This window comes from Entelurus aequoreus, linkage group LG05, assembly GCF_033978785.1.
Source record: "Entelurus aequoreus isolate RoL-2023_Sb linkage group LG05, RoL_Eaeq_v1.1, whole genome shotgun sequence".
Lineage (NCBI taxonomy): Eukaryota > Metazoa > Chordata > Actinopteri > Syngnathiformes > Syngnathidae > Entelurus > Entelurus aequoreus.
Window position 1 is genome coordinate 62,084,466 of NC_084735.1, and position 24,362 is coordinate 62,108,827.

The 24,362-nt window shown below is 43.6% G+C and overlaps 2 protein-coding genes across 6 annotated transcripts in view; one reads left to right on the top strand and one right to left on the bottom strand.

Moving 5' to 3' along the window:
- The window catches only part of LOC133650836 (E3 ubiquitin-protein ligase RNF19A-like), a 36,128-nt gene extending 33,366 nt beyond the window's left edge, over window positions 1–2,762 (top strand). For all 5 annotated transcript variants that reach the window (XM_062048518.1, XM_062048517.1, XM_062048521.1 and 2 more), the window contains one exon: window positions 1,701–2,762. In XM_062048518.1, coding sequence (XP_061904502.1) covers window positions 1,701–2,430 — 730 coding nt within the window. In that variant the 3' untranslated portion in view covers window positions 2,431–2,762. The remainder of the gene's footprint in view (window positions 1–1,700) is intronic.
- The window catches only part of spag1a (sperm associated antigen 1a), a 31,273-nt gene continuing 7,475 nt past the window's right edge, over window positions 565–24,362 (bottom strand). Inside the window, exons 6-8 of the mRNA XM_062048523.1 lie at window positions 7,838–7,964; window positions 7,631–7,753; window positions 565–7,552 (exon numbers count right to left, since the gene is read on the bottom strand). Of these exons, the coding sequence (XP_061904507.1) occupies window positions 7,538–7,552; window positions 7,631–7,753; window positions 7,838–7,964 (265 nt within the window). The 3' untranslated portion in view covers window positions 565–7,537. The remainder of the gene's footprint in view (window positions 7,553–7,630; window positions 7,754–7,837; window positions 7,965–24,362) is intronic.

The following is a 24,362-nucleotide window of genomic DNA, read 5'->3' on the forward strand; positions in this document are numbered from 1 at the left end:
GCAACATTTGTTGGCCAAGTTTTACAGCGGCACTCGCCAGCTTCGGTCCGTGTTTGAAGTGAACCATACATACACGTTATGATCATGGCATGTAAACATCAGACTGAAACGGCTATTATTATTGATTATATTTGTAATTGAGTCTTGTAAGATCACAGCTGAAAAAATTACAGCAGTCGTGCTCGCGAGGTTCTTTTGTTTACATGTTCATCTAGCACAGGGGCGCCCATTACGTCGATCGCAAGCTACCGGTCAATCGCGGAGAGTGTCAGTCGATCGCCAGCCAGGCATCAAAAAAATAGACCTTCTTAGCGAACATCAATCTTCACCAAGACGTCACTTTCGTCACTTGATTGACATTCACGGCACCCAAGGGTCTTCTGAGATGACGCTGGCTGCTGCAAGCTCATTATTAAGAAAAAATGACCGACAGGAAGGCGAGAAACACTTTATTTCTGCTCTCGCGCTGTACCTGGTGTCAAAACTCTAAAGAGCAACTGCACAGTTCCATCCATCCATTTTCCTCCACTTATCCGAGGTTGGGTCACGGGGGCAGCAGCCTAAGCAGAGAAGACTAGACCTCCCTCTCCTCAGCCATTTCATCCAGCTCCTCCCGGGGGATCCCGAGGCGTTCCCAGGCCAGCCGGGAGACATAGTCTTCCCAAGGTGTCCTGGGTCCGTGGCCTCCTACCGGTCGGACATGCCCTAAACACCTCCCTAGGGAGGCGTTCGGGTGATATAAACGTGCTGCTTCATCCTGCCTGCGCTAACAAAACAAGAGTCTCAGAAAGCTGGCGTGCACAAGCTAGCAAGCTACGGAATTTGCCGCCAATGTATTTCTTGTAGTGTATAAAAACGAGTATGGAAGCTGGACAACTAAGATGCCAAAAACCAACCACTTTCATGTGATATTGGACAGAAAGGACGACTTTTTTTCTCTTCTGTTTAAAAATGCAGACGTTATCAGCACTACTGTCTGATTCCAATCAATGCAAGTCTTCAGAATCAGATAATAAACCAATTTATATTCTTGTCTTCATGAAAGAAAGGAATCTGTGTGTTAAACATGCTTGTATTATCATTAAACACCTTAACAAAAATGTCGCTTTAATAGATAAATAAATGTAAATAACATATATGAATGAGGTAGATCGCCTCGACTTGGTCAATTGAAAAGTAGCTCGCTTGCAGAAAAAGTGCGGGCACCCCTGTTTTAGCACACAAAGCAGTGTCAAGTATGCCAGAAAACTTCACGATGCGTTACATTCTGTTCGACTGCGGCAACAAGAGTCCCAGAAGAATATCTAACATTTTTACTGTTGTTATTTTGCACTTGAAGAAACAATACCTTAGTGCAATCATCAAGACAATTCCCGGTACACTTTCACATGCAAATCCTTTTCAACATTGCAGTTTTGCGACTTGAGGAAGGTAAAATAATCCATACTTTTTTTTTATGGTGAAGAGAAAAAAAATAAGTTGATTTGTATTATGTAGCAGATTTAAGACATTTTCAATATTTATGTGATTAATAGATTTTGAACATTATGAAGGGATTTGACAAATAATACCCAGCCCCAGTGACGAGTATATCTAACAGGCAAGGAGCAATTGCATTTCAGTTATTCTTTAATGCGACGATTATGTACAAGTTTTCCCTCTTTTTAAAAACAATAAATGTGTGACTGTGTGCTGTACAGAGACAACAGTGTGGAGGGTCAAACAGACGTGGAGTCCAAAGAGGAAAAGGTGAGACACTGCAGCGCCAGCAGCAGCCTGGATGAAGCCAGTTGTAGCAGCAGCGGGACCACAGGCTTCAAAGGGGCGACGGCTGGCCCGTCCGACGGTCATGGCCGCCCGCCTTCGCCCTGGTCAAAAGAGGACCCCGCGGCAGCGTGCAAGAAGAACAAAGGGAAACTGTGGAAGCGAGGCAAGGCGGAATCCAAAATGAACCACACGGACGCTCAGCTGCTTGAGCGCCGCAGCACCAACTCCTCAGAGTTCGACTTGCCCTCGCTGAGCGGCAGCCTGCCGTCGGTGGCTGACTCGCACTGCAGCCACTTGTCGTCGGAGCTCAGCTGCTCCGACCCAGAAACTGTGAGAACGGCTCACCCCCTGTGCTCTGACACGGCGGAGCCTCGCGCAGCCGCCACCTCTGTCGTCTTGGGCAAGCTGGCTGTCACGCCTATGCCCGAAGTGGAGCACGATCGCCTGGAGCAGCTCCTGCCTCATAGGAGCCACTCTGCCTTCAGCCACTGCCTCGTGTCTTCATCGCCGCCTGCCTCCCCGACAGATAGTGTTCTGTTCATTACTGAAGAGGGTGAAGGCAACACCGCCAATCCCCATGACAACCTTAGCGGACCCACTCGTGACACTGCTGCACAGCCTGTGAGCCCCACAAGTAGGCGCTGCATTCAAACTGAGATCTAAAAGGTTCACTTACTCACCATTAAATTGGGGTCTGATTGTGTCTTATTGGCTGTTAAGACAGGAATGGAGAAAGTCAGCGTGGGTTGAAGGGGTCAGTGAGTCAAGCGTTTTGCAGCGTGGAAGTTGAGCATAAAGGTTTTTTACGGAGGTCGACTTGAATGATAGTTTTTATTCATAACTTTAATTTTTTACGTCATTGCTGCATCCACCACCGTGCCACACTTTTCTGAGGGACCATTTAGTAGCACATTTTCAGATCAATTGAAACAGACTGTGGTTATTAGCTTATCACTTGTTTATTTGTGCAAAGTGTCTTGCTTATTATTTTCCATTTTGGGAAAGTTGTTTTTATTGTATGTTGCAGCCCTGTGTTGGGTCCAAACTTTTTATTTAAAATCTAATGTTGTCACAAGACTTCTTGTGGATCCTTCCTGCAATCTTTTAATATTGATTAAAAATGTTGGATCAGCTAAAAATGTATTTGTGGTTTTAACCTATGCAAAAAAAGCACCCCGAGTTGCTTCAAGTATTTTCTTTTAATTCTCTTTGACTGGCCAAAGTTATAAGAACAAGCCGAGTAGCAGCTGTACAACTTCACAGCCAGAAAAAAAAGACCAATCAACATGCAAAACTGGTGTCTTTCAGTACATTTTAAATATTCATGCTTGATTCTCCCTTTTAGTAATATTCAAATTGTGCATCTTTTTTTTTACTATTATACCTTTTTTCTTTGATGGCAAATGCTAGTAATTGTTTGCCCCTATTAAGTGCCTTTTGGGGATAACACTTTGCAAGGTTATCCTGTTTTTGATCCTGTAAGCCTGAATGCTTTTAAGAGGGTTTTCTTCCTTCTTATTATAATTGTTTGTATAATTCTTTAAAGACTGGGGCCAGACCTTTTTTATCCCCATATTTTCTAGCATCACACATACGCAAAATATACATTTACTAATTATTGGCTTTGTAACGTGCATTTAAATACATATCTTTAAACAATAAAATTTTCAAATCAAGTAGGTGTGGTTTGATAATTGAGCAAATGAGCAGGTAAATGTTTATGGTCTAGACCGGGGGTCGCAACCTGTGGCTCTAGAGCTGTATGCGGCCCTTGTGGCGCTTTTTCAAAAATGGAAAAGATGGGGGGAAATATTGTTTTAATATGGCTCATGAAGGAGGACAAGCATGACACAAACCTTTCTAATTGTTAGGAAAAAAACTGTTTAATAGGTTTGTGTTTATGCTTCACTGATGAGAGTATTTTGCTAGTGCAGTTTTGTCCTAATTTCGGCGGTTCTTGAACTCACCGTACTTGTGTAGACTGATGCAGCAGTTTGTTTACGTGTTTTACCACATTGTTTCATTGCTTTGTTGATGTTACTGACTTATGTGGAGCGCTAATCAGGCATATTTGGTTAATGCATGGCTGCAAGCTAATCGATGCTAACATGCTATTGGGGCTAACATAGACACATCATGGATTTCCTTCATTATCACACTTATATAAGGCTTTTACTGTTATTTGCCGGTCCAGACAGATTTGTTTCTTGTCTTTATGGTTTAATATGGCTCTTTCAACATTTTGGGTTGCCGACCCCTGGACTAGACTGATAATACCAGACTGATATTTTACACTTGAAATGTTATAATCATTAAATAATTTTGTCACCAGTGCAACATGACAAAAATAATGTAACAAAAACAGATGCTGCGTAAAGAATCATGTTTATGGTTTGTGAAACCTTCAATCTACTAGTAAAATATAATACATTTAGTTTAACCCTATTTCAAAGACGTTGACCACATTAGTCCAGGTCCAACCACTGTATTTACAGTTCTCAAATCTGGACTAGATCATCCCACAGACCCTGAAAGTTCATAAAAACACAGGTAGTGATTTGTGAAACTATCGCATTTTCACAAACAGAATAAAGATACATTTAACCATTCTTAGACATTAGAAGATTAGTCCGGGTCCACATCAAAAACTTAAAGTTCTTAAATCTGGACTAGATTAAGTTATGGAACCTAAACATTCATAAAAACTCAGTTTTTGATTTGTGAATGTAATTTAAAACCTGTACTCTACATGCGCTTCAAGTATTTTGTGTGCATAAACCTTTAGAACAAATCATAACTTTTGTTCTAATGATTCGCTATTTACATTTATATTTCAGTTACATTGTTATTTTGTAATTAATTTGCACTCATAACAAAATTATTCCACAATCATAAAATTTCAACTCAGAAGTGAATTGAAACTTCAACATCGGTATTCTTTGACAGCACTAGTGTGTTTAAGTGTTTAAAATCAGATTAATCACACTGGAATTTTGATTAATCACAGTTGCTGCCAAAAATCTATGAGCACTGAATAACATTGCCACTAGCGTAGCTTGTTGTTGATGTGCCAATAGCATTCTTGCTCGCAGCTGCCTTAAAAATGTGTTTTGTTTTAAAATAGCATTTTAAACTGATGCACTCGGTGAAAAGATAATTCATTTCTACAATATATGCAAATTAGATCGTTTTTGTCTCAAGTGCTAGTATTTTAAAGCAAAATTTGCCACCGAACTCACCAGTTGCAGTCTCCTCACTCATTATGTATTGACCTAATCAGACCGTATAATAACCTGCGACAACTTTCAGGTAATCATCCACCGTTAAGGTAAATGGGCAGGTGCGGTCTAAATAAATTGTGTAGATATTAGTCAATCTGCCTTTTCATATTAGATTCATGCCATCATTTTCTGTGATTAATGATAACTTTGACAGTCATAGTACACACATGAAATATACACACAATACAATAAAGCCTAATGAAGAGATTGAACAGTGGTGTGGCACAATGCAATGATGGATGGAATGTGCTACTTTTTAGAAGAATCACAAAAACTCAAAACCAGTGAAGTTGGCACATTGTGTAAATCATAAATAAAAACTGAATACAATGATTTGCCAGTCCTTTTCAACCTATATTCAATTAAATGACTGCAAAGATACTTAACGTTCGAACTGGTAAACTTTTTTTTTTTGTTGCAAATATTAGTTCATTTGGAATTTGATGCCTGCAACATGTTTCAAAAAAGCTGGCACAATGGCAAAAAAGACTGAGAATGTTGAGGAATGCTCATTAAACACTTATTTGGAAAATCCCACAGGTGAACAGGCTAATTGGGAACAGGTGGGTGCCATGATTGGGTATAAAAGCAGCTTCCATGAAATGCTCAGTCATTCACAAACAAGGATGGGGCAAGGGTCACCACTTTGTGAACAAATGCGTGAGCAAATTGTCAAACAGTTAAAGAACAACATTTCTCAACGAGCTATTGCAAGGAATTCAGGGATTTTACTGTGGAGGGGGGCGTGGCCTGCAGCGGAACGGGGTGTGCCAGGACCGGCCTCGAAGTCAGCGACAGGTGTGTAGATGGCCCAGGTGGACCTTGTTATCTAATCACCGTTTGCCCTGTATAAGCAGCAGCCGGAAGGAGAGATGTTGTTGGAGCTGGAGCAAGAGCGACAGCACAGACTCATAGGGAAAGGAAGACACACAGACAATTGCTGAAAAGCAACCTGAGGACACTATTAAAAATAAAGACTGTTGTAACCCCGACCCGGGCTCTCATGGCAATGCTTGGTGGTCTGGAGGACCCACAGGAGGGCAACCTCCACATTCACCATCTATGGTCTGCAATACCATCAAAAGGTTCAGAGAATCTGGAGAAATCACTGTACCATACTTGCCAACCCTCCCGAATTTTCCGGGAGACTCACGAATTTCAATGCCTCTCCCGAAAATCTCCCGGGACAACCATTCTCCCGAATTTCTCCCTATTTCCAGCCGGACTTAAGGCATGCCCCCTCCAGGTCCGTGCGGACCTGAGTGAGGACAGCCTGTCCAGCCTGGCTCAGGAACACTTCAGAAAATCACCGTCAGTAACTACAGTTTGTCGCTACATCTGTAAGTGCAAGTTAAAACTCTACTATGCAAAGCCAAAGCCATTTATCAACAACACACAGAAACGCCGCTAGCTTCGTTGGTCCCAAGCTCATCTAAGATGGACTGATGCAAAGTGTAAAAGTGTTCTGTGGTCTGACGAGTCCACATTTCAAATTGTTTTTGGAAACTGTGGACGTCATGTCGTCCGGAACAAAGAGGAAAAGAACCATCCGGCTTGTTCTTGGCGCAAAGTTCAAAAGCCAGTCTTTGTGATGCTATGGGGGTGTATTAGTGCCCAAGGTATGGGTAACTTACACATTAGGCACCATTAATACTGAAAGATACATACAGGTTTTGGAGCAACATATGTTGCCATCCAAGCAACGTTATCATGGATGCCCCTGCTTATTTCAGCAAGACAATGCCAAGCCACGTGTTACAACAGCGTGGCTTCATAGTAAAAGAGTGCGGGTACTAGACTGGCCTGCCTGTAGTCCAGACCTGTCTCCCATTGAAAATGTGTGGCGCATTATGAAGCGTAAAATACCACAACGGAGAACCCGGACTGTTGAACAACTTAAGCTGTACATCAAGCAAGAATGGGAAATAATACCACCTGAAAAGCTTCAAAAATTGGTCTCCTCCGTTCCCAAACGTTTACTGAGTGTTGTTAAAAGGAAAGGCCATGTAACAGTTACATGGCCCTGTGCAAACTTTTTTGCAATGTGTGCTGCCATTAAATTCAAAGTTAATGATTATTTGCAGAAAAAATAAAATTCTCAGTCTATTCAATTGAATATAAATTGAAAAGGATTTGCTAATCATTGTATTCTGTTTTTATTTATGAATTACACAAGGTGCCAACTTCACTGGTTTTGGGTTTTGCACATTGCACACAGTAAAATCAGTTTATAACACAAATGTTATCATGCTCACATGAAATGGTCTGTAATCAGAAAACTATTTTTGGGTAACTTTGGAAACAAAGCTCTTTTCACCACAATGAAACTTGGCCTTTTCCATCATAAGAGTGGTTTGAAATCTCAGTAAGGCACACTTGTTTTTGCACTAGACCTTATGATTTCTGAGCTGGTCTCCACCTTCTGCATGGAAGGAGGGAGGCTTTGGAACATTCCAGAATAAAGCGATTATCTCCGAGATGAGGATCCATCACATTTGAAGAGGCTGAACAAACATGGCAAAAAATAGATAACAAAATCGGATCTGGACACATTTTGGTACACAAACCAATTTCTTACTGACCCTGTCGTCCATGAGGCTCTTTCTCAGCAGGCTGGTCACCACGAGAAGCTCCGCCTCGGCCTCTCTGACGTTGGGGTCCAGCTCTAGAACCTCCTGAAGGTCACTACTAGCCGACAAGTAGTCCTGAATGACAAAAGATCATGTAAAAGTTTAGATGAAACGTTGATGAGACATTGGGGTGGGGGTGTTAAGGGAGGTTTAGTCGACCTGTAGACCCTTATGAGCCAGAGCTCGTCTGTAGAAGGCCTTCTTGTTAGTTGGCTCCATGAGGAGGGCAGCGTCACAGTCCTGCTTGGCCTCTTGGAAGCGACTCAGCTTTAGCAGACTAATGGCTCTGGAAGAAGACACAAAATACAGAGCATATTCAAAAACAATTTTCAGTCATTTCATTCAAAAAGGGAAATAAATCAAAGTCCTTAAAGTCAATTTTTGTTCACACACGAGACAATTTGGAGTTCCTAATTTGTGTAAACAAATGAGAATTTAAAGTAGAGTCCTCATTTACCGGATTAATGTTTTTGTTGACAGACGCTTGAAGGTCTTCTTGTTAGCATCAAGTCCTGAGTAAACCTAACATACATTTTGGTCAACTTGAAGGACAATTTCATGACATTTGAAGCACACGAGGGAATCGAAGCTTACCCTTGGCAGCCAATCTACATAGATTTTGTTATTTTATTATATATTTATATCATGCTGTTTTATATTTTAAAAAATCTGTATGACATTAAGACAATAACATTTCATTGGTGTCCAAATATTGGGGTCTTTTTTTAAGTTCATTTTAATCATGCAAGCAAGTAATATACTTTTCAATTTTCTTCCAGTCAGACAATATTTTCTAACATTGATGGAATTTTTACCGGACATGTTTTTAACTTTCATCTACAGTCTTCTTCAGAAGGGTCACCTGACCACTGTGATGCGTTATCTATCATCTGTTTTTATAGGCGTGGCCAACCAGGCACACCTGTCAAGTCTACCTGGTTCTCCTCTCCCCTATTGTCGCTTGTGTGGACCTTAATTAATTCAGTTAAAAGTACTTTTATATCAAACATGCTTGTGCAGTGTATCATAATTGCTTTTATTGAAAGAACTGAAATTATGAAAATCGATTATTTTCTTAAAATATTACAATAAAAATATAGAAAAAAATACCGGCAGCAGTAAAGTTTAGATCCATGAAGGAAAGAAGAAAGTGAATGAATGTTTACAACTGAATAAATTTACATATATAAAAATGTGTTTTCTTTTGTATAATTTTTTTAATTAATTAAGTAACACTCATGATAACCTTTTCCCAAAACACAATATAGAATGTGAGATATAACAGGATACTACATTCATTCATCATTTGTTTTCAAAACGGTTTCAAAAAAGTGGGACACCAAAAATTACTGTGGGACCCCATTTTTATGAAAATTCCTAGCGGCCCCACTGATGGAGTATTGGTGCGTGCAAAACAGCAGCAGGCGGGCCGGTTCTAATACTAATCAAATATCATCCAGAGGGCCATGGATAATTCATGCCTTGACTTTGACACACAGGTCTTCAGGTGTGAGGTTTGTTCTTGTTTTGAAACGGTCTTCTGTGATTCGTTTATTGACGATGTGTACGGTGACATCTACTGGGGTTTTGGTAAACAATTACATTTTATTTGGTTCCAATTTTATTGTGTTAAGATCCAGTGGTGTGCCGTCAGGGCCAGAAAGGCCTTCTCTGCTGGCCTAACATAACCAGAAATCATGATCATAATTAAAGATAAAAGTAATTTTTAATTTAATTTCCCTAAATATCTAAAAATATTTAAGGGAGAGCCCCGCCACCCGGCGGAGGAAACTCATTACGGCCGCTTGTACCCGTGATCTTGTCCTTTCGGTCATAACCCAAAGCTCATGACCATAGGTGAGGATGGGAACGTAGATCGACCGGTAAATTGAGAGCTTTGCCTTACGGCTCAGCTCCTTCTTCACCACAACGGATCGATACAGCGTCCGCATTACTGAAGACGCCGCACCAATCCGCCTGTCGATCTCACGATCCACTCTTCCCTCACTCGTGAACAAGACTCCGAGGTACTTGAACTCCTCCACTTGGGGCAAGATCTCCTCCCCAACCCGGAGATGGCACTCCACCCTTTTCCGGGCGAGAACCATGGACTCGGACTTGGAGGTGCTGATTCTCATCCAAGTCGCTTCACACTCAGCTGCGAACCGATCCAGTGAGAGCTGAAGATCCTGGCCAGATGAAGCCATCAGGACCACATCATCTGCAAAAAGCAGAGACCTAATCCTGCAGCCACCAAACCAGATCCCCTCAACGCCTTGACTGCGCCTAGAAATTCTGTCCATAAAAGTTATGAACAGAATCGGTGACAAAGGGCAGCCTTGGCGGAGTCCAACCCTCACTGGAAACGTGTCCGACTTACTGCCGGCAATGCGGACCAAGCTCTGATACTGATCATACAGGGAGCGGACCGCCACAATCAGACAGTCCGATACCCCATACTCTCTGAGCACTCCCCACAGGACTTCCCGAGGGACACGGTCGAATGCCTTCTCCAAGTCCACAAAGCACATGTAGACTGGTTGGGCAAACTCCCATGCACCCTCAAGGACCCTGCCGAGAGTATAGAGCTGGTCCACAGTTCCACGACCAGGACGAAAACCACACTGTTCCTCCTGAATACAAGGTTCGACTATACGGCGTAGCCTCCTCTCCAGTACACCTGAATAGACCTTACCGGGAAGGCTGAGGAGTGTGATCCCCGATAGTTAGAACACACCCTCCGGTTCCCCTTTTTAAAGAGAGGAACCACCACTCCGGTCTGCCAATCCAGAGGTACCGCCCCCGATGTCCACGTGATGCTGCAGAGTCTTGTCAACCAAGACAGCCCCACAGCATCCAGAGCCTTAAGGAACTCCGGGCGGATCTCATCTACCCCCGGGGCTTTGCCACCGAGGAGCTTTTTAACTACCTCAGCAACCTCAGCCCCAGAAATAGGAGAGCCCACCACAGATTCCCCAGGCACTGCTTCCTCATAGCTCATAGGAAGATGTGTTGGTGGGATTGAGGAGGTCTTCGAAGTATTCCCTCCACTGATCCACAACATCCGCAGTCGAGGTCAGCAGAACACCATCCTCACCATACACGGTGTTGATAGTGCACTGCTTCCCCTTCCTGAGGCGGCGGATGGTGGTCCAGAATCGCTTCGAAGCCGTACGGAAGTCGTTTTCCATGGCTTCCCCGAACTCCTCCCATGTCCGAGTTTTTGCCTCCGCGACCGCTGAAGCCGCACACCGCTTGGCCTGTCGGTAGAGATAGGGTGAGAAGCTCTGTCATCCGGGGGGAGCTCAAAGTAAAGCCGCTGCTCCTCCACATCGAGAGGAGCCAGATGAGGTGGTTCGGGCATCTGGTCAGGATGCCACCCGAACGCCTCCCTAGGGAGGTGTTTAGGGCACGTCCGACCGGTAGGATGCCACGGTGAAGACCCAGGACACGTTGGGAAGACTATGTCTCCCGGCTGGCCTGGGAACGCCTCGGGATCCCCCGGGAAGAGCTGGACGAAGTGGCTGGGGAGTGGGAAGTCTGGGCTTCCCTGCTTAGGCTGCTGCCCCCGCGACCCGACCTCGGATAAGCGGAAGAAGATGGATGGATGGATGGATAAATATTAAAAGTATTCATATTCTCTTCGTGTCATATTATGCTCCTTCCAGCGCTGATGTTTTTAGTTCATAGAGTTTGTATCCAAACAGAATTCAGCTATCTTATGTTGCCATGCTGTACGAAATCTGCCGGAGCCTTCAGATTCAGCAATGTGGGCGTCTATGCACTGTAAGCGAACGGGGACATACAGTGATAGACAGTTGCGATAGCCAATCAGATCACACGTTGTCAGTAAGGCCTTCGAGATGGCCTAAGCAGATTTACAGGTAGAGTGAGGTTATGAGCCAGGTAAAATAAGAACTCCATTACCCAGCATGCCACAGAAGTGAAGAGCATGCGCAGTGGCCCCGATTAGGTTGTTGAATACACCCATGCCGGCAGCTGGATGTTGCTGACGAGCACGCTGTGGAGTAAACTTTAAGAACTCAGCCAACAGGCCTTGTCTGCATCTTTTATGATTACACAAGACAACACATATATTTGCAAGGCCATTTTCAAGAAGGATATTTAAAGAGAAACTACATCTTGTGAGACCATGTCGGCCAACCCCAGACGCAAGCTCAACTGTCGATGAAATGTGAATTCAGATGTTTTATTACTTTATTTTTCATATTTAAAATGTTTTTTGCAATTTTAATTTTGACAGTACCACATAAGTAATGTTTTAATTGCTGATGCGGGTTAATTGATATTTAAATGCACCAGAAAATAACCCGTTTTCTACAATGCTCAGTAGTGCTTGAATGTGTTTCTGTATAGTATTTCTCCAGAAATGGTCATGTGGGGACATAAATTATGGTATTTTGAGAGGTAATAATTGAAGTCGGTCATCACTGAAGGCCTAGGTGGGAAACGCACGGCCCGCCACTGTTAAGATCCTATGAGAGTTGTTTTGGATTTTGGATCTTACAGACTACTTCAACTGGAAACATCAAATTCACACGGGACCGTAACTTTTTTCGGACATGAAAATCCACCACAAAAATGACGCCGTTTACAGAAAACTGACAACACACCGACCAAAAATCTACTCTGGACCTCCGAACATCCCACAGCACACAAACTATCAGTCGTGAGGACACTACGGATGGGCCAACATCATAACAGAAGAAAAGAGACAGAAGGAAGAGAAACACACTGGGTGTCTACGCCTATAAAAACAGCTGAAAGGCAACAGTACTGTGGTCAATCAATCAAAGTCAGGTGACCCTTCTGAAGAAGACTGCAGACAACAGTCAAAACATTCATCCATTTCTGTATTTCTTGCTCTGGTAAAAATCCCATCCAATGTACTAAAAATTTTGTCTGACAAGAAGAAAATTGAAAAGTATATGAACAAGAGGATAAACGCTTTTGGGCTACAGGCGAATAATACTCTGATGATTAATCATGATTGAAGATGTATAATTTAGTAGCACTGCTTGTTATGCTATGTTGTTTTATGTTTTCCAATCTAATTTCTTTCTTTCAACTGTCTAATCTACATTAATGTTTTTCTTGTGTGTAAACAAAGCAACATATAACAATATATCAACTATTTATTGAGCAAATGACACAATTGTCATCCTCCCGTGTAGCTCAGACCTACTTCCAGTTCCTGTCTACAGCGCTAAGCCTTCTGGGTAATGAAGAAAATACACTTAGCAATGTTTATTATAATTATTTTTTTTTAAAGTACATTAAATTGACAAATAGCTCCAAGTATGTGCTCTCCCTGCCATCTAGTGTCTACGTTTAAGTCTGTGCGGTATAAAATGAATAAATCAACACAAAATTAGTTTTTCAGTTTTGTTGCAAACGGAAAATCTACGCAGCGCACAAAATCCAAATCAAACCTAAAATCTAAACAAAATAAACATAACATCTTTCTGTACCATTTTTTTAACAAGTGTCACAACAGAAAACAATGACGTCAGCCGAGACGTTTTAAGGAGGAGGTGCATTGCATCAACAATCATTCTGTTTATCATGATGTTTTCAAAGGTCATGTAAAATGTGTTTAGTGTGACATTTACTAGCCCAGGGGATAGGTTGATTGGCAACACTAAATTGGCCCTTGTATGTGAATGTGAGTGTGAATGTTGTCTGTCTATCTGTGTTGGCCCTGCGATGAGGTGGCGACTTGTCCAAGGTGTACCCCACCCCTCCTTCCGCCCGAATGCAGCTGAAATAGGCTCCAGCACCCCCGCGACCTCAAACGGGACAAGCGGTAGAAAATGGATGGATGGATGGATGGATACAAAAAAGTTAAATGTTTAAAGATTTGTTTTCAAAGCAGTATAAAATAAGACAGCATAATAAAGGGGTAGGGAACCTGTGGCTTTTTTTATGACTACATCTGGCTCTCAGATCAATCTTAGCTGACATTGCTTAACACAATAAGTAATGAATAATTCCGCTGGTAATCACAGTTTAAAAAATAACCACAAATAAACCAGACTACAAAGCCATCAGCAAAAACCATGCAGCACCAGTAGTCGTATTAATGGTAAGAAGTATTTTATTTATTATTGGTTAGCTTAAGAATAACAATGTTAGTAAAAAGAATAAGAGACTTATTATACTGTAAGAATGTTGGTCTTACTTAAAAATGCTCGCATTTAGTTGTATTGAGTGTTAAAAAATATATGACTCTCACCGAAATACATTTTAAAATATTTGGCTTTCATGGCTCTCAGCCAAAAAGGTTCCCAAACTCTGCCATAACAGCTGACAAAAAGTAAATAAATACTTTTTAGAATTGTGGACAGTTTTTACTGACTTTTGAATGGTTTAAAATATTATTTGTCTGGGAAAGTCAACCTCTCCACCTAGAGCTACCGTGCTAAGAAGCCAATTACATTTTGTCCAATAATGTTAGTTCTGCAACAGTTTTTCCATGAAAAATAATTTTTACAATACAGTGGTTACAAAAAGTATTCAAACCTCTTGTTTCATTGCATCCATTTGCTAAAATCCAAAAAGTTCATTTTATTTCTCATTAATGTACACTTGTAGCGGTTGATTTAAGGACATAATTCACCACACCTGTTATTTGACTTTGTCATCATCATTCACCGTACTGTTCTATTGTGTACATGACAATGTTGTTCTTTGTGTGCAGTTAAGAGCGAGTAATTCGGCGCGGCCCCTTTAAGTGGCCGTCAGTAGATTCTCACAAAGGTGGGGGTTTGTTGTTCCCGCGATATTTGAGTGTTTGTGATGAAAGCGTTCATTCTTGCTTGTAGGGATGGGCGATACCACACTTTTAGGATTCGATACGATACCGATACTTTTTCTTGCATTTTCATCGATACCGATACCAATAATTTCTTATTGGCAATTTTTTGTCAGTCAAAAATATTATTACTATTGTTATTATTTAAGACAAATCACAAGACAAATACAGACCATTTATACCACATTTATTATGGTCAATATATAATAAAAGTAAAATTAAAATAAATAACATAAATATGAAAAATAAATTAAATATTATATATAATAATAACTATATATTATATATAATAATAATTAAATATTAGGGCTTTCCAATTAACAGTCAAATCCGAATTGTAAGAAGCTGCAGTTATTTTTTAAAGTTTGTGATATAATTAGCAATTAATGAAATAGGAAATAGGCTAGTGTTTTCGAAATGTAAGAAATCATGTTACAGATTAAAACCAAAATCACATTCAATCATATATTCAAGATTTTCTTGGAAAAAAATAAAACTGTAATGCAAAGATGAAGAATCTCCAAATTGTATCTCTTTCTTATCTTGTTTTAAATACTCAAGCAATTTTCAACTAACAGTAAATTCCCCTGTGTGGAAATTATTTGAATTTAGGATAATCATTTAAACAAAAATATTCAGTAAACATTACTAAAAAAACAAAAACAACAATGCCTGTTTTAAGTCAACAATTGAACAACACTGGATATGCCTGGCTGCATCGCTGTCGGCTGGCTGTGTGTGTGTTGCACGTTGACGACGCTCATTCGCTGTCTCCTGTCACGTGACTGGGCCAGCTCTATACTCTACCAGGTACAGGGGTGTCCCCGCACATAGTAAGTTAAGTAAGTAATCAAAAACATCTGAAAGTGATGCTTGCACCCCCCACACGCCGTTTTTTGGTTTATATCGATACTTTTTTAAGAAAAGTGATGCCAAATGAGTAGCGTGTGAGTATCGATATATCGATACCACAGGATCGATACGCACATCCCTACTTGCTTGTGCTTTTATGAATAAACGACGCACACGTTTTTGTGTGTCAACTACACGTCAAGTTGTTTATCTTTCACGCTACGAGCACAACACTGGTGACCCCGACGCTTCACTGAACGGATTCAGTGATTCTTATCGACCATGACGGCGAATGCGGTTTCTCTAAAGCTGCCCGAGTTCTGGGAAACTTCCACGACCGCATGGTTTGCCCAGGCGGAGGCACAGTTCGCCCTGCGTGGTATCACCGAGGACGACACTAAGATTTATTATGTCGTGTCCTCCCTCGGCAGCGCGATGGCGACCAAAGTGGTTAACGTCATTACGCACCCACCGGAGAGGAACAAGTACCGCACGTTGAAGGCTCTCCTCTTACAGACATTTCATCTTTCCGACGCGGAGCGAGCTAACCGCCTTTTTTCGTTGCAGGGGCTTGGCGATTGCAAGCCCTCTGAACTAATGAACAACATGCTAGGACTCTTAGGTGAGCACAGACCTGGATTCTTCTTCATGCAGTATTTCCTGAGACTCCTGCCTACTCAGGTGCGGGTTGCTTTAGCCAACACCACCATTTTGGACTGCCGCGAACTAGCTGCTGAAGCTGATAAGTTTTTTTTAGCTTCCCAACCGGCCTATGTGGCTGCATTCCTTTTGGCTGAGACAGAAAAACCTGTGGCAGATTCATCCACTCTCGCTGCTGCTGCTGCGCCCCCCAGGCGGCAACCGGATTCTAGACTATGTTTTTTCCACGCAAAGTTCGGGACCAAAGCTAGGCGGTGCCGTCCCCCGTGCAGTTTTCGTGGACCGCCGCCGGGAAACGCCGGGGCCGGCGCTCAGCAGTGGCCATGAGCGTCGGCAGTACTGGCAGGCTGCTCTTCATCCAGGACTCCCTCTCTGGACGACGGTTCCTGTGTGACACCGGCGCGCAGAGGAGCGTCCTGCCAGCATCAAGGTTGGACATGCTGTCTGAGTCACATGGCCCCCCCCATGGAAGCGGCCAATGGCAGCCCTATCCGCACTTATGGAATACGGTACGTGGAACTGTGTTTTGGTGGACAGCGTTTCAGTTGGAACTTTGTGACTGCTAAAGTGACGGTGACGCTCATCGGTGCAGATTTTCTCTGTGCTTTCGGCCTTCTTGTGGATGTAAAAAACAGGCGTTTGGTGGATGCGATTACGTTCTGCTCGTACAAGTGCAGTCTCAGCGCGACGAACTCCATCAGGCTTTCCAGCATGCTACCCACCGCAGACGTTTTTCTGCGCCTCCTCGCTGAGTTCCCCACCCTGGCGCAGCCCACATTCTCGTCATCTACCGCCAAGCATGGTGTGGAACACCACATTGCCACCACGGGCCCCCCTGTGCACGCACGAGCCCGGCGCCTGGACCCCGCTAAGCTCTCCATCGCTAGAGCTGAATTCGAGACCATGGAACGCCTCGGGATCATTCGCTGCTCAGACAGCCCGTGGGCGTCGCCCCTCCACATGGTGGAGAAGCCCGGAGGTGGTTGGCGGCCATGCGGTGATTACCGCAGACTCAACGACGCGACTACCCCGGACCGTTATCCGGTCCCCCACATACAAGATTTTTCCGCCAACCTCGCTGGGAAAACTGTGTTTTCTAAGGTAGCTCTCGTCCGGGGCTATCATCAGGTGCCGGTCCACCCCTCTGATATCCCGAAGACAGCGGTCATCACCCCATTTGGACTGTTTGAATTTTTACGTATGCCTTTTGGCCTTAAGAGTGCCGCACAGACTTTCCAGCGGTTGATGGACTCTGTTTTACGTGATTTGCCGTTTCTGTTTGTCTATTTGGACGATATCCTGGTCGCGAGCACCTCTCAGGCCGAGCATGTGACCCACCTCAGGTCCCTTTTTCAGCGCCTTAGCCAACACGGGCTCATTGTCAACCCAGCTAAGTGCCAGTCAGGGTTGTCTGTTATCGACTTCCTCGGACATCGTGTCACGGAGTGCGGGGCAGTTCCCCTCCCAGCGAAGGTTGCTGCCGTCGCAAACTTCCCCCGCCCACTCACAGTTAAGGCTCTTCAGGAGTTCCTTGGCATGGTAAATTTTTACCATCGTTTATTCCCCGGGCAGCTGACCTCATGCGGCCGCTGTATGATGCTCTTAAAGGAGCTGCTCCCAAGCACATGGTAGACTGGTCTGACGCGCGGCACAGTGCTTTTTTGGGGGTCAAGTCTGCTCTCGCTAACGCTACCCTGCTGGCACACCCATTACCCGATGCTCCTATTGCAATCACCACGGACGCGTCAGATTATGCTGTAGGTGCAGTGCATGAGCAGTGGGCGGGTGGCACTTGGCAACCTATGGCTTTCTTTAGCAGGCAGTTGCGCCCCTGCGAGCGGAAATATAGCACTTTTGACCGTGAGCTCCTTGGCCTCTATCTGGCCATACGCCATTTCCGTTCGTAGCTTGAAGGCCGGCCTTTCCCAGCTTTTGTGGACCACAAACCCCTCACTTTCGCGATGGCCAAGACGGCTGAACCGTGGTCGGCTCGGCAACAGAAGAACCTCTCCTACGTCTCAGAGTTCACGACGGACATCCAGCACCTTGCTGGTAAGAGCAATGTCGTCGCTGATTGCCTTTCCCGAGCCGTCGTGAGCGCTGTCCATGTGGGGCTCGATTTTGCACAAATGGCAGTTGACCAGGCCGACGACCCGGACATCCAAGCTCTGAAGGCTGCAGCCACAGGGTTACGGTTGTCTGAGGTCCCATTTGAGGACACAGGGGTTACGCTCCTTTGTGACGTCGCTGCCGGTCGGCCACGGCCCCTTGTGCCCGCCATTCGGAGGCGACGCGTGTTCGACTCCATCCACGGCCTTTCCCACCCTGGGAGGAAAGCTTCCCAGCGGCTGGTTGCTGCAAAATTTGTCTGGCGTGGCCTGAAGAAAGACGTTAGGGACTGGGCTTCCACATGTGTGGCAGGCCAGCGCTCAAAAGTGCACTGCCACACGCGGGCCCCACTGGCACCGTTTACGGTTCCGGAGCGCCGTTTTGACCATGTCAATGTGGACCTGGTCGGGCCTCTCCCATCCTCACGCGGCTGCACATACCTCCTCACGATAGTCGACAGGACCACACGCTGGCCGGAGGCAGTACCTCTGACGTCCGCCACCTCCGCGGAGGTGGCGCGCGCGTTCATTGGTACGTGGGTTGCCCGTTTCGGTACCCCATCGGACATATCATCCGACCGGGGCTCTCAGTTCACTTCTGAGCTCTGGGCCGCTGTCGCCGAGAGCTTGGGAGTGAAACTCCACCACACGACGGCGTATCACCCGCAGGCCAATGGTATGTGTGAGCAATTTCACAGGTCCATGAAGGCAGCGCTTGGGTAGACAAGCTCCCTTGGGTGATGCTGGGGCTTCGGACTGCCCCCAAGGAAGACTTGCAATCTTCCTCGGCAGAGTTGGTGTATGGCCAGCCCCTGCGGGTGCCAGGTGACTTTATTCCTAGCACGACGGCACCTTGGTCCGCCAGTAAGCAGCGAGCTGCTCTCCTCGATGCTGCCAAGAGTTTTGCCCCCATCCCCACTTCTCAACACGGCCTTATGCCGTCTCATGTTCCCGCTTCCTTGAGGGGAGCAGCGTTTGTTTTTGTCCGCCACGACGCCCACCGCGGTCCCCTGCAGCCTCCTTACGATGGGCCATTTCGCGTCCTAGAGAGCGGAGATAAGCATTTTCTGTTGGACATCGGGGGTCGGTCTGAAAAGATCACGGTGGACCGGCTGAAAGCGGCCCACTTGGATCTTAGTCAGCCGGTTACCACGGCCGTACCCCGCCCGCTCTACCTAGGCCCCATAATAATGTTATGCATCCTTCTACGCAGGCCCCCGGGACCTTAGACGGTACAGGTACCTTTCCGGTCCCCCCTACTGACTCCCCGGCGTTTGTACCAGTCCGGCGCACCCGGTCTGGTCGGCCCGTCCGTGCCCCTGTCCATTGACAGTTTGTTTTCCTTTGTGATGGCGAATTCTGGGGGGACGTGTGTAGCGGTTGATTTAGGACATAATTCACCACACCTGTTATTTGACTTTGTCATCATCATTCACCGTACTGTTCTATTGTGTACATGACAATGTTGTTCTTTGTGTGCAGTTAAGAGCGAGTAATTCGGCGCGGCCCCTTTAAGTGGCCGTCAGTAGATTCTCATAAAGGTGGGGGTTTGTTGTTCCCACGATATTTGAGTGTTTGTGATGAAAGCGTTCATTCTTGCTTGTGCTTTTATGAATAAACGACGCACACGTTTTTGTGTGTCAACTACACGTCAAGTTGTTTATCTTTCACGCTACGAGCACAACACACTCATCTTTACAGAAAACAGAAATGTAGAATTGTTTTGCCAATTTATTAAAAATTAAAAACTCAACCCCTTTGCTCAATACTTCTTTGACGCACCTCTGGCAGAAATTAGAGCCTCAAACCTTTTTGAATTTACAAGCTTGGCACACCTATCTTTGGGCAATTTCGCCCATTCCTCTTTGTAGCACCTCTCAAGCTCCATCAGATTGGATAGGAAGCGCTGGTTTTCATCCAGGATGTCTCTGTACATTGCTGCATTCATCTTAGTCCAGTCAGGGAGGTGACCCGATGGTCACTCTGTCAGATCTACGGCATTTCTCTGTGGAGAGAGGAGAACCTTCTAGAAGGACAACCATCTCTGCAGCAAACGACCCACCAGGCCTGTATGGTAACGTGGCCAGACGAAAGCCAATTCTGAGTAAAAAGTTTGTCAAAATGTACCTGAAAGACTCTCAGACCATGAAAAAACAAATTATCTGGTCTGATGAGACAAAGCTTGAAGTCTTTGGCGTAAATGCCAGACATCATGTTTGAATGAAACCAAGCATGGCTCACCACCAGGCCAATACCATCATCCCGACAGTGAAGCATGGTGGTGGTAGCATATGCTGTGGGGATGCTTTTCAGCGGCAGGAACAGGGAAAACTGCCAGGATAGTAGAAAAGATAAATGCAGCAATATACAGAGACATCCTGGATGAAAACCAACGCTTCCCATCCAATTTGATGGGAGTTGAAAAGGTACTGCAAAGCGGAATGGGCAAAACTGCCCAAAGATACAGTTAGGTCCACAAATATTTGGACATTGGCACAATTTTCAGTATTCCAGCTCTGTACAACACCACAATGGATTTGAAATTAATAAATCAAGATGTGCTTTAAGTGCAGACTTTGAGCTTTAATTTGAGGGTATTTACATCCAAATCAGGTGAACGGTGTAGGAATTATAACACATTTTATATGTGCCTTCCACTTTTTAAGGGACCAAAAGTAATTGGACAATTGGCTACTCAGCTGTTCCATGGCCATGTGTGTGTTATTCCCTTGGTTTTTTCTCTCATTTATTTCATTTACAAAGAGCAGATAAAAGGCCTAGATGTCATTTCAAGTGTGGTATATTAGTTTGGAATCTGGGGAGGTCATCTCTCAATATGAAGTCCAAAGAGCTGTCACTATCAGTGAAGCAAGCCATCATTAGGCTGAAAAATCAAAACAAAGCCATCAGAGAGATAGCAAAAACATGAGGTGTGGCCAAATCAACTGTTTGGTACATTCTTAAAAAGAGAGAACGCACTGCTAAGCTCAGCAACACCAAAGACCTGGAAGACCACGGAAAACAAGTGTGGTGGATGACAGACAAATACCTTCCATTGTCAAGAAAAAGCCCTTCACAACAGTTGGCCAGATGAAGAAAACTCTCCAGGAGGTAGATGTATCTGTGTCCAAGTCAACAATTAAGAGAATACTTCACCAGAGAAAATACAGAGGCTTCATCACAAGGCGTAAACCATTGGTGAGCCTCAAAAACAGGAAGGCCAGATTAGAGTTTGCCAAGAAACATGTAAAAGAGCCTGTGCAGTTCTGGAACAACATCTTATGGACAGATGAGACAAAGATCAACTTGTAGCAGAATGATGGAAAAAGAAGAGTATGGAGAAGGCAAGGAACTGCTCAAGATCCAAAGCATACCACCTCATCAGTGAAGCATGGTGGTGGTAGTGGCATGCATGGCTGCCAGTGGAACTGGATCTCTTATATTTATTGATGATGTGACCGCTGACAAAAGCAGCAGAATGAATTCTGAAGTGTTTCGGGCAATATTATCTGCTCATATTCAGCCAAATGCTTCAAAACTCATTGGACGGTGCTTCACAGTGCAGATGGACAATGACCCGAAGCATACTGCGAAAGCAACCAAATAGTTTTTTAAGGCAAAGAAATGGAATGTTCTGCAATGGCCAAGTCAATCACCTGACCTGAATTTGATTGAGCATGAATTTCACTTGCTGAAGACAAAACTGAAGGGAAAATGCCCAAAGAACAAGCAGGAAGTGAAGACCGCTGCAACAGAGGCCCGGCAGAGCATCACCATGGACCAAACCCAGCGTCTGGTGATGTCTATGTGTTCCACACTTCAGGCTGTCAATGACTGCAAAAGATTTGCAACAAAGTATTAAAAAGTGACAATTTGATTTATGATTGTTAGTTTGTCCAATGACTTTTGGTCCCTTAAAAAGTGGAAGGCACATATAAAATGTGTTGTAGTTCCTACACCGTTCACCTGATTTGGATGTAAATACCCTCAAATTAAAGCTCAGAGTGTACACTTAAAGTACATCTCGATTGTTTCATTTCAAATCCATTGCGGTGTTGTACAGAGCTGGAATACTGACAATTGTGTCAATGTCCAAATATTCATGGACCTAACTGTAGGTGTGCCAAACCTGTAGCATCGTATTCAAAAATACTTGAAGCTGTAATTGCTGCCAAAGGTGCGTCAACAAAGTAATGCGCAAAGTGTCTGAATATTTATGTACATGTAATTTGTTTTTTATTTTTAATACATTTGCAAAAATGTCTACATTTTTGGTTTTTTTTTGTCAAGATGCTGTGCTGCGTGTACATTAATGAGAAATAAAATTAACTTTTTGGATTTTAGTAAATGGCTGCAATAAACCAAAGAGTGAAACATTTTAAATGGGTCAGAATACTTTTCGTACCCACTGTATATATAATGGAACAATAACCTTCATGCTCTGCTGCACCAGAGTCAGCAGTGGCTGCTTCATCTGAGTTTCACCCCCACATCCAACGCCCACACCCAGCTGGCTAATGATGCCTTTGATGGTGAATGAGTGATTTATTGGTGAACTGCTGCACCACTGGCAGTGACATTAATCAACACCTTGGCTATTTCAAATCATATAATAGCAAACTATATGCTTCATTTTTATAATTCAATTTAAACTGAGCTCAGATGAGCCTTGTTGTTGATTTTTTATATTTGTTTTATAAGAACGTATTACATGTGCTCTTTGTTTTTCTTGCACATTTAAGTTAAATACTACATATTTACCTGTGGGCTATCTTGAGCCAGGACACTTTTTTTTTGCGTATCAGTGTTTGATTGTTAAATACAATAAAATACCAGCTATACCTATGTGTTGAATGGTTAATTGAACATGTATTTGCAATCAAAGGTGTAATAATTTGTTGCAAATCAGTTAAATGAGAATAAGACAATATTACATAATTGATATACAAAACCAGTGAAGTTGGCACGTTGTGTAATTCGTAAATAAAAACAGAATACAATGATTTGCAAATCCTTTTCAACTGAAATTGAATAGACTGCAAAGACAAGGTTTTAATGTTCGAATTGAGAAAAGTATTTTTTTTTTTTTGCAAATCATTAACTTAGAATTTAATGGCAGCAACACATTGCAAAATTGTCAACACAGAGACATTTTTACCACTGTGTTACATGGCCTTTCCTTTTAACAACACTCGGTAAACGTTTGGGAACTGAGACCAATTTTTGAAGCTTTTTAGGTGGAATTATTTCCCATTCTTGCTTGATGTACAAGCTTAAGTTGTTCAACAGTCCGTTGTGGTATTTTACGCTTAACGCGCCACACATTTTCAATGGGAGACAGATCTGCACTACAGGCAGGCCAGTCTAGTACCCACACTCTTTTACTATAAATCCACGCTGTTGTAACACGTGGCTTGGCATTGTCTTGCTAAATAAACAGGGGCGTCCATGATAACGTTGCTTGGAGGGCAACATATGTTGCTCCAAAACCTGTACCTTTCAGCATTAATGGTGCCTTCACAGATGTGTAAGTTACCCATGCCTTGGGCACTAATACACCCCCATACCATCACAGATGCTGGCTTTTGAACTTTGCTCCTATAACAATTCGGATGGTTCTTTTCCTCTTTGTTCCAGAGGACACAATGTCCACAGTTTCCAAAAACTATTTGAAATGTGGACTCGTCAGACCACAGAACACTTTTACACTTTGCATCAGTCCATCTTAGATGAGCTTGGGCCCAGTTTTAACTTGCATTTACAGAGGTAGCGACCAACTGTAGTTACTGACAGTGGTTTTATGAAGTGTTCCTGAGACCATGTGGTGATATCCTTTACACACTGATGACTTAGACTTGTCGGTTGTTGATGCAGTACCGCCTGAGAGATCTAAGGTCACGGACTTTCAATGTTACGTGCAGTGATTTCTCCAGATTCTCTGAACCTTTTGATGATATTACAGACCTTAGTGCAATCCCTAAATTCCTTGCAATAGCCCGTTGAGAAATGTTCTTAAACAGAATCCCGAGCAATGGCCTTGCATCCAGGGTACAGAAATTTTCAGTGACCCCCCTGAAATGGATTACTATTGAGAACTTGGTCATATTTATTACATTTTCTGTACAACACATCGTGTAATTCACATTCTTTATATATGTTGCTGACGACAGTTGCAATTGTTTTTCCATCCCGTTCACAAACTCCATCACTTCCCCTATGCACTTATTAC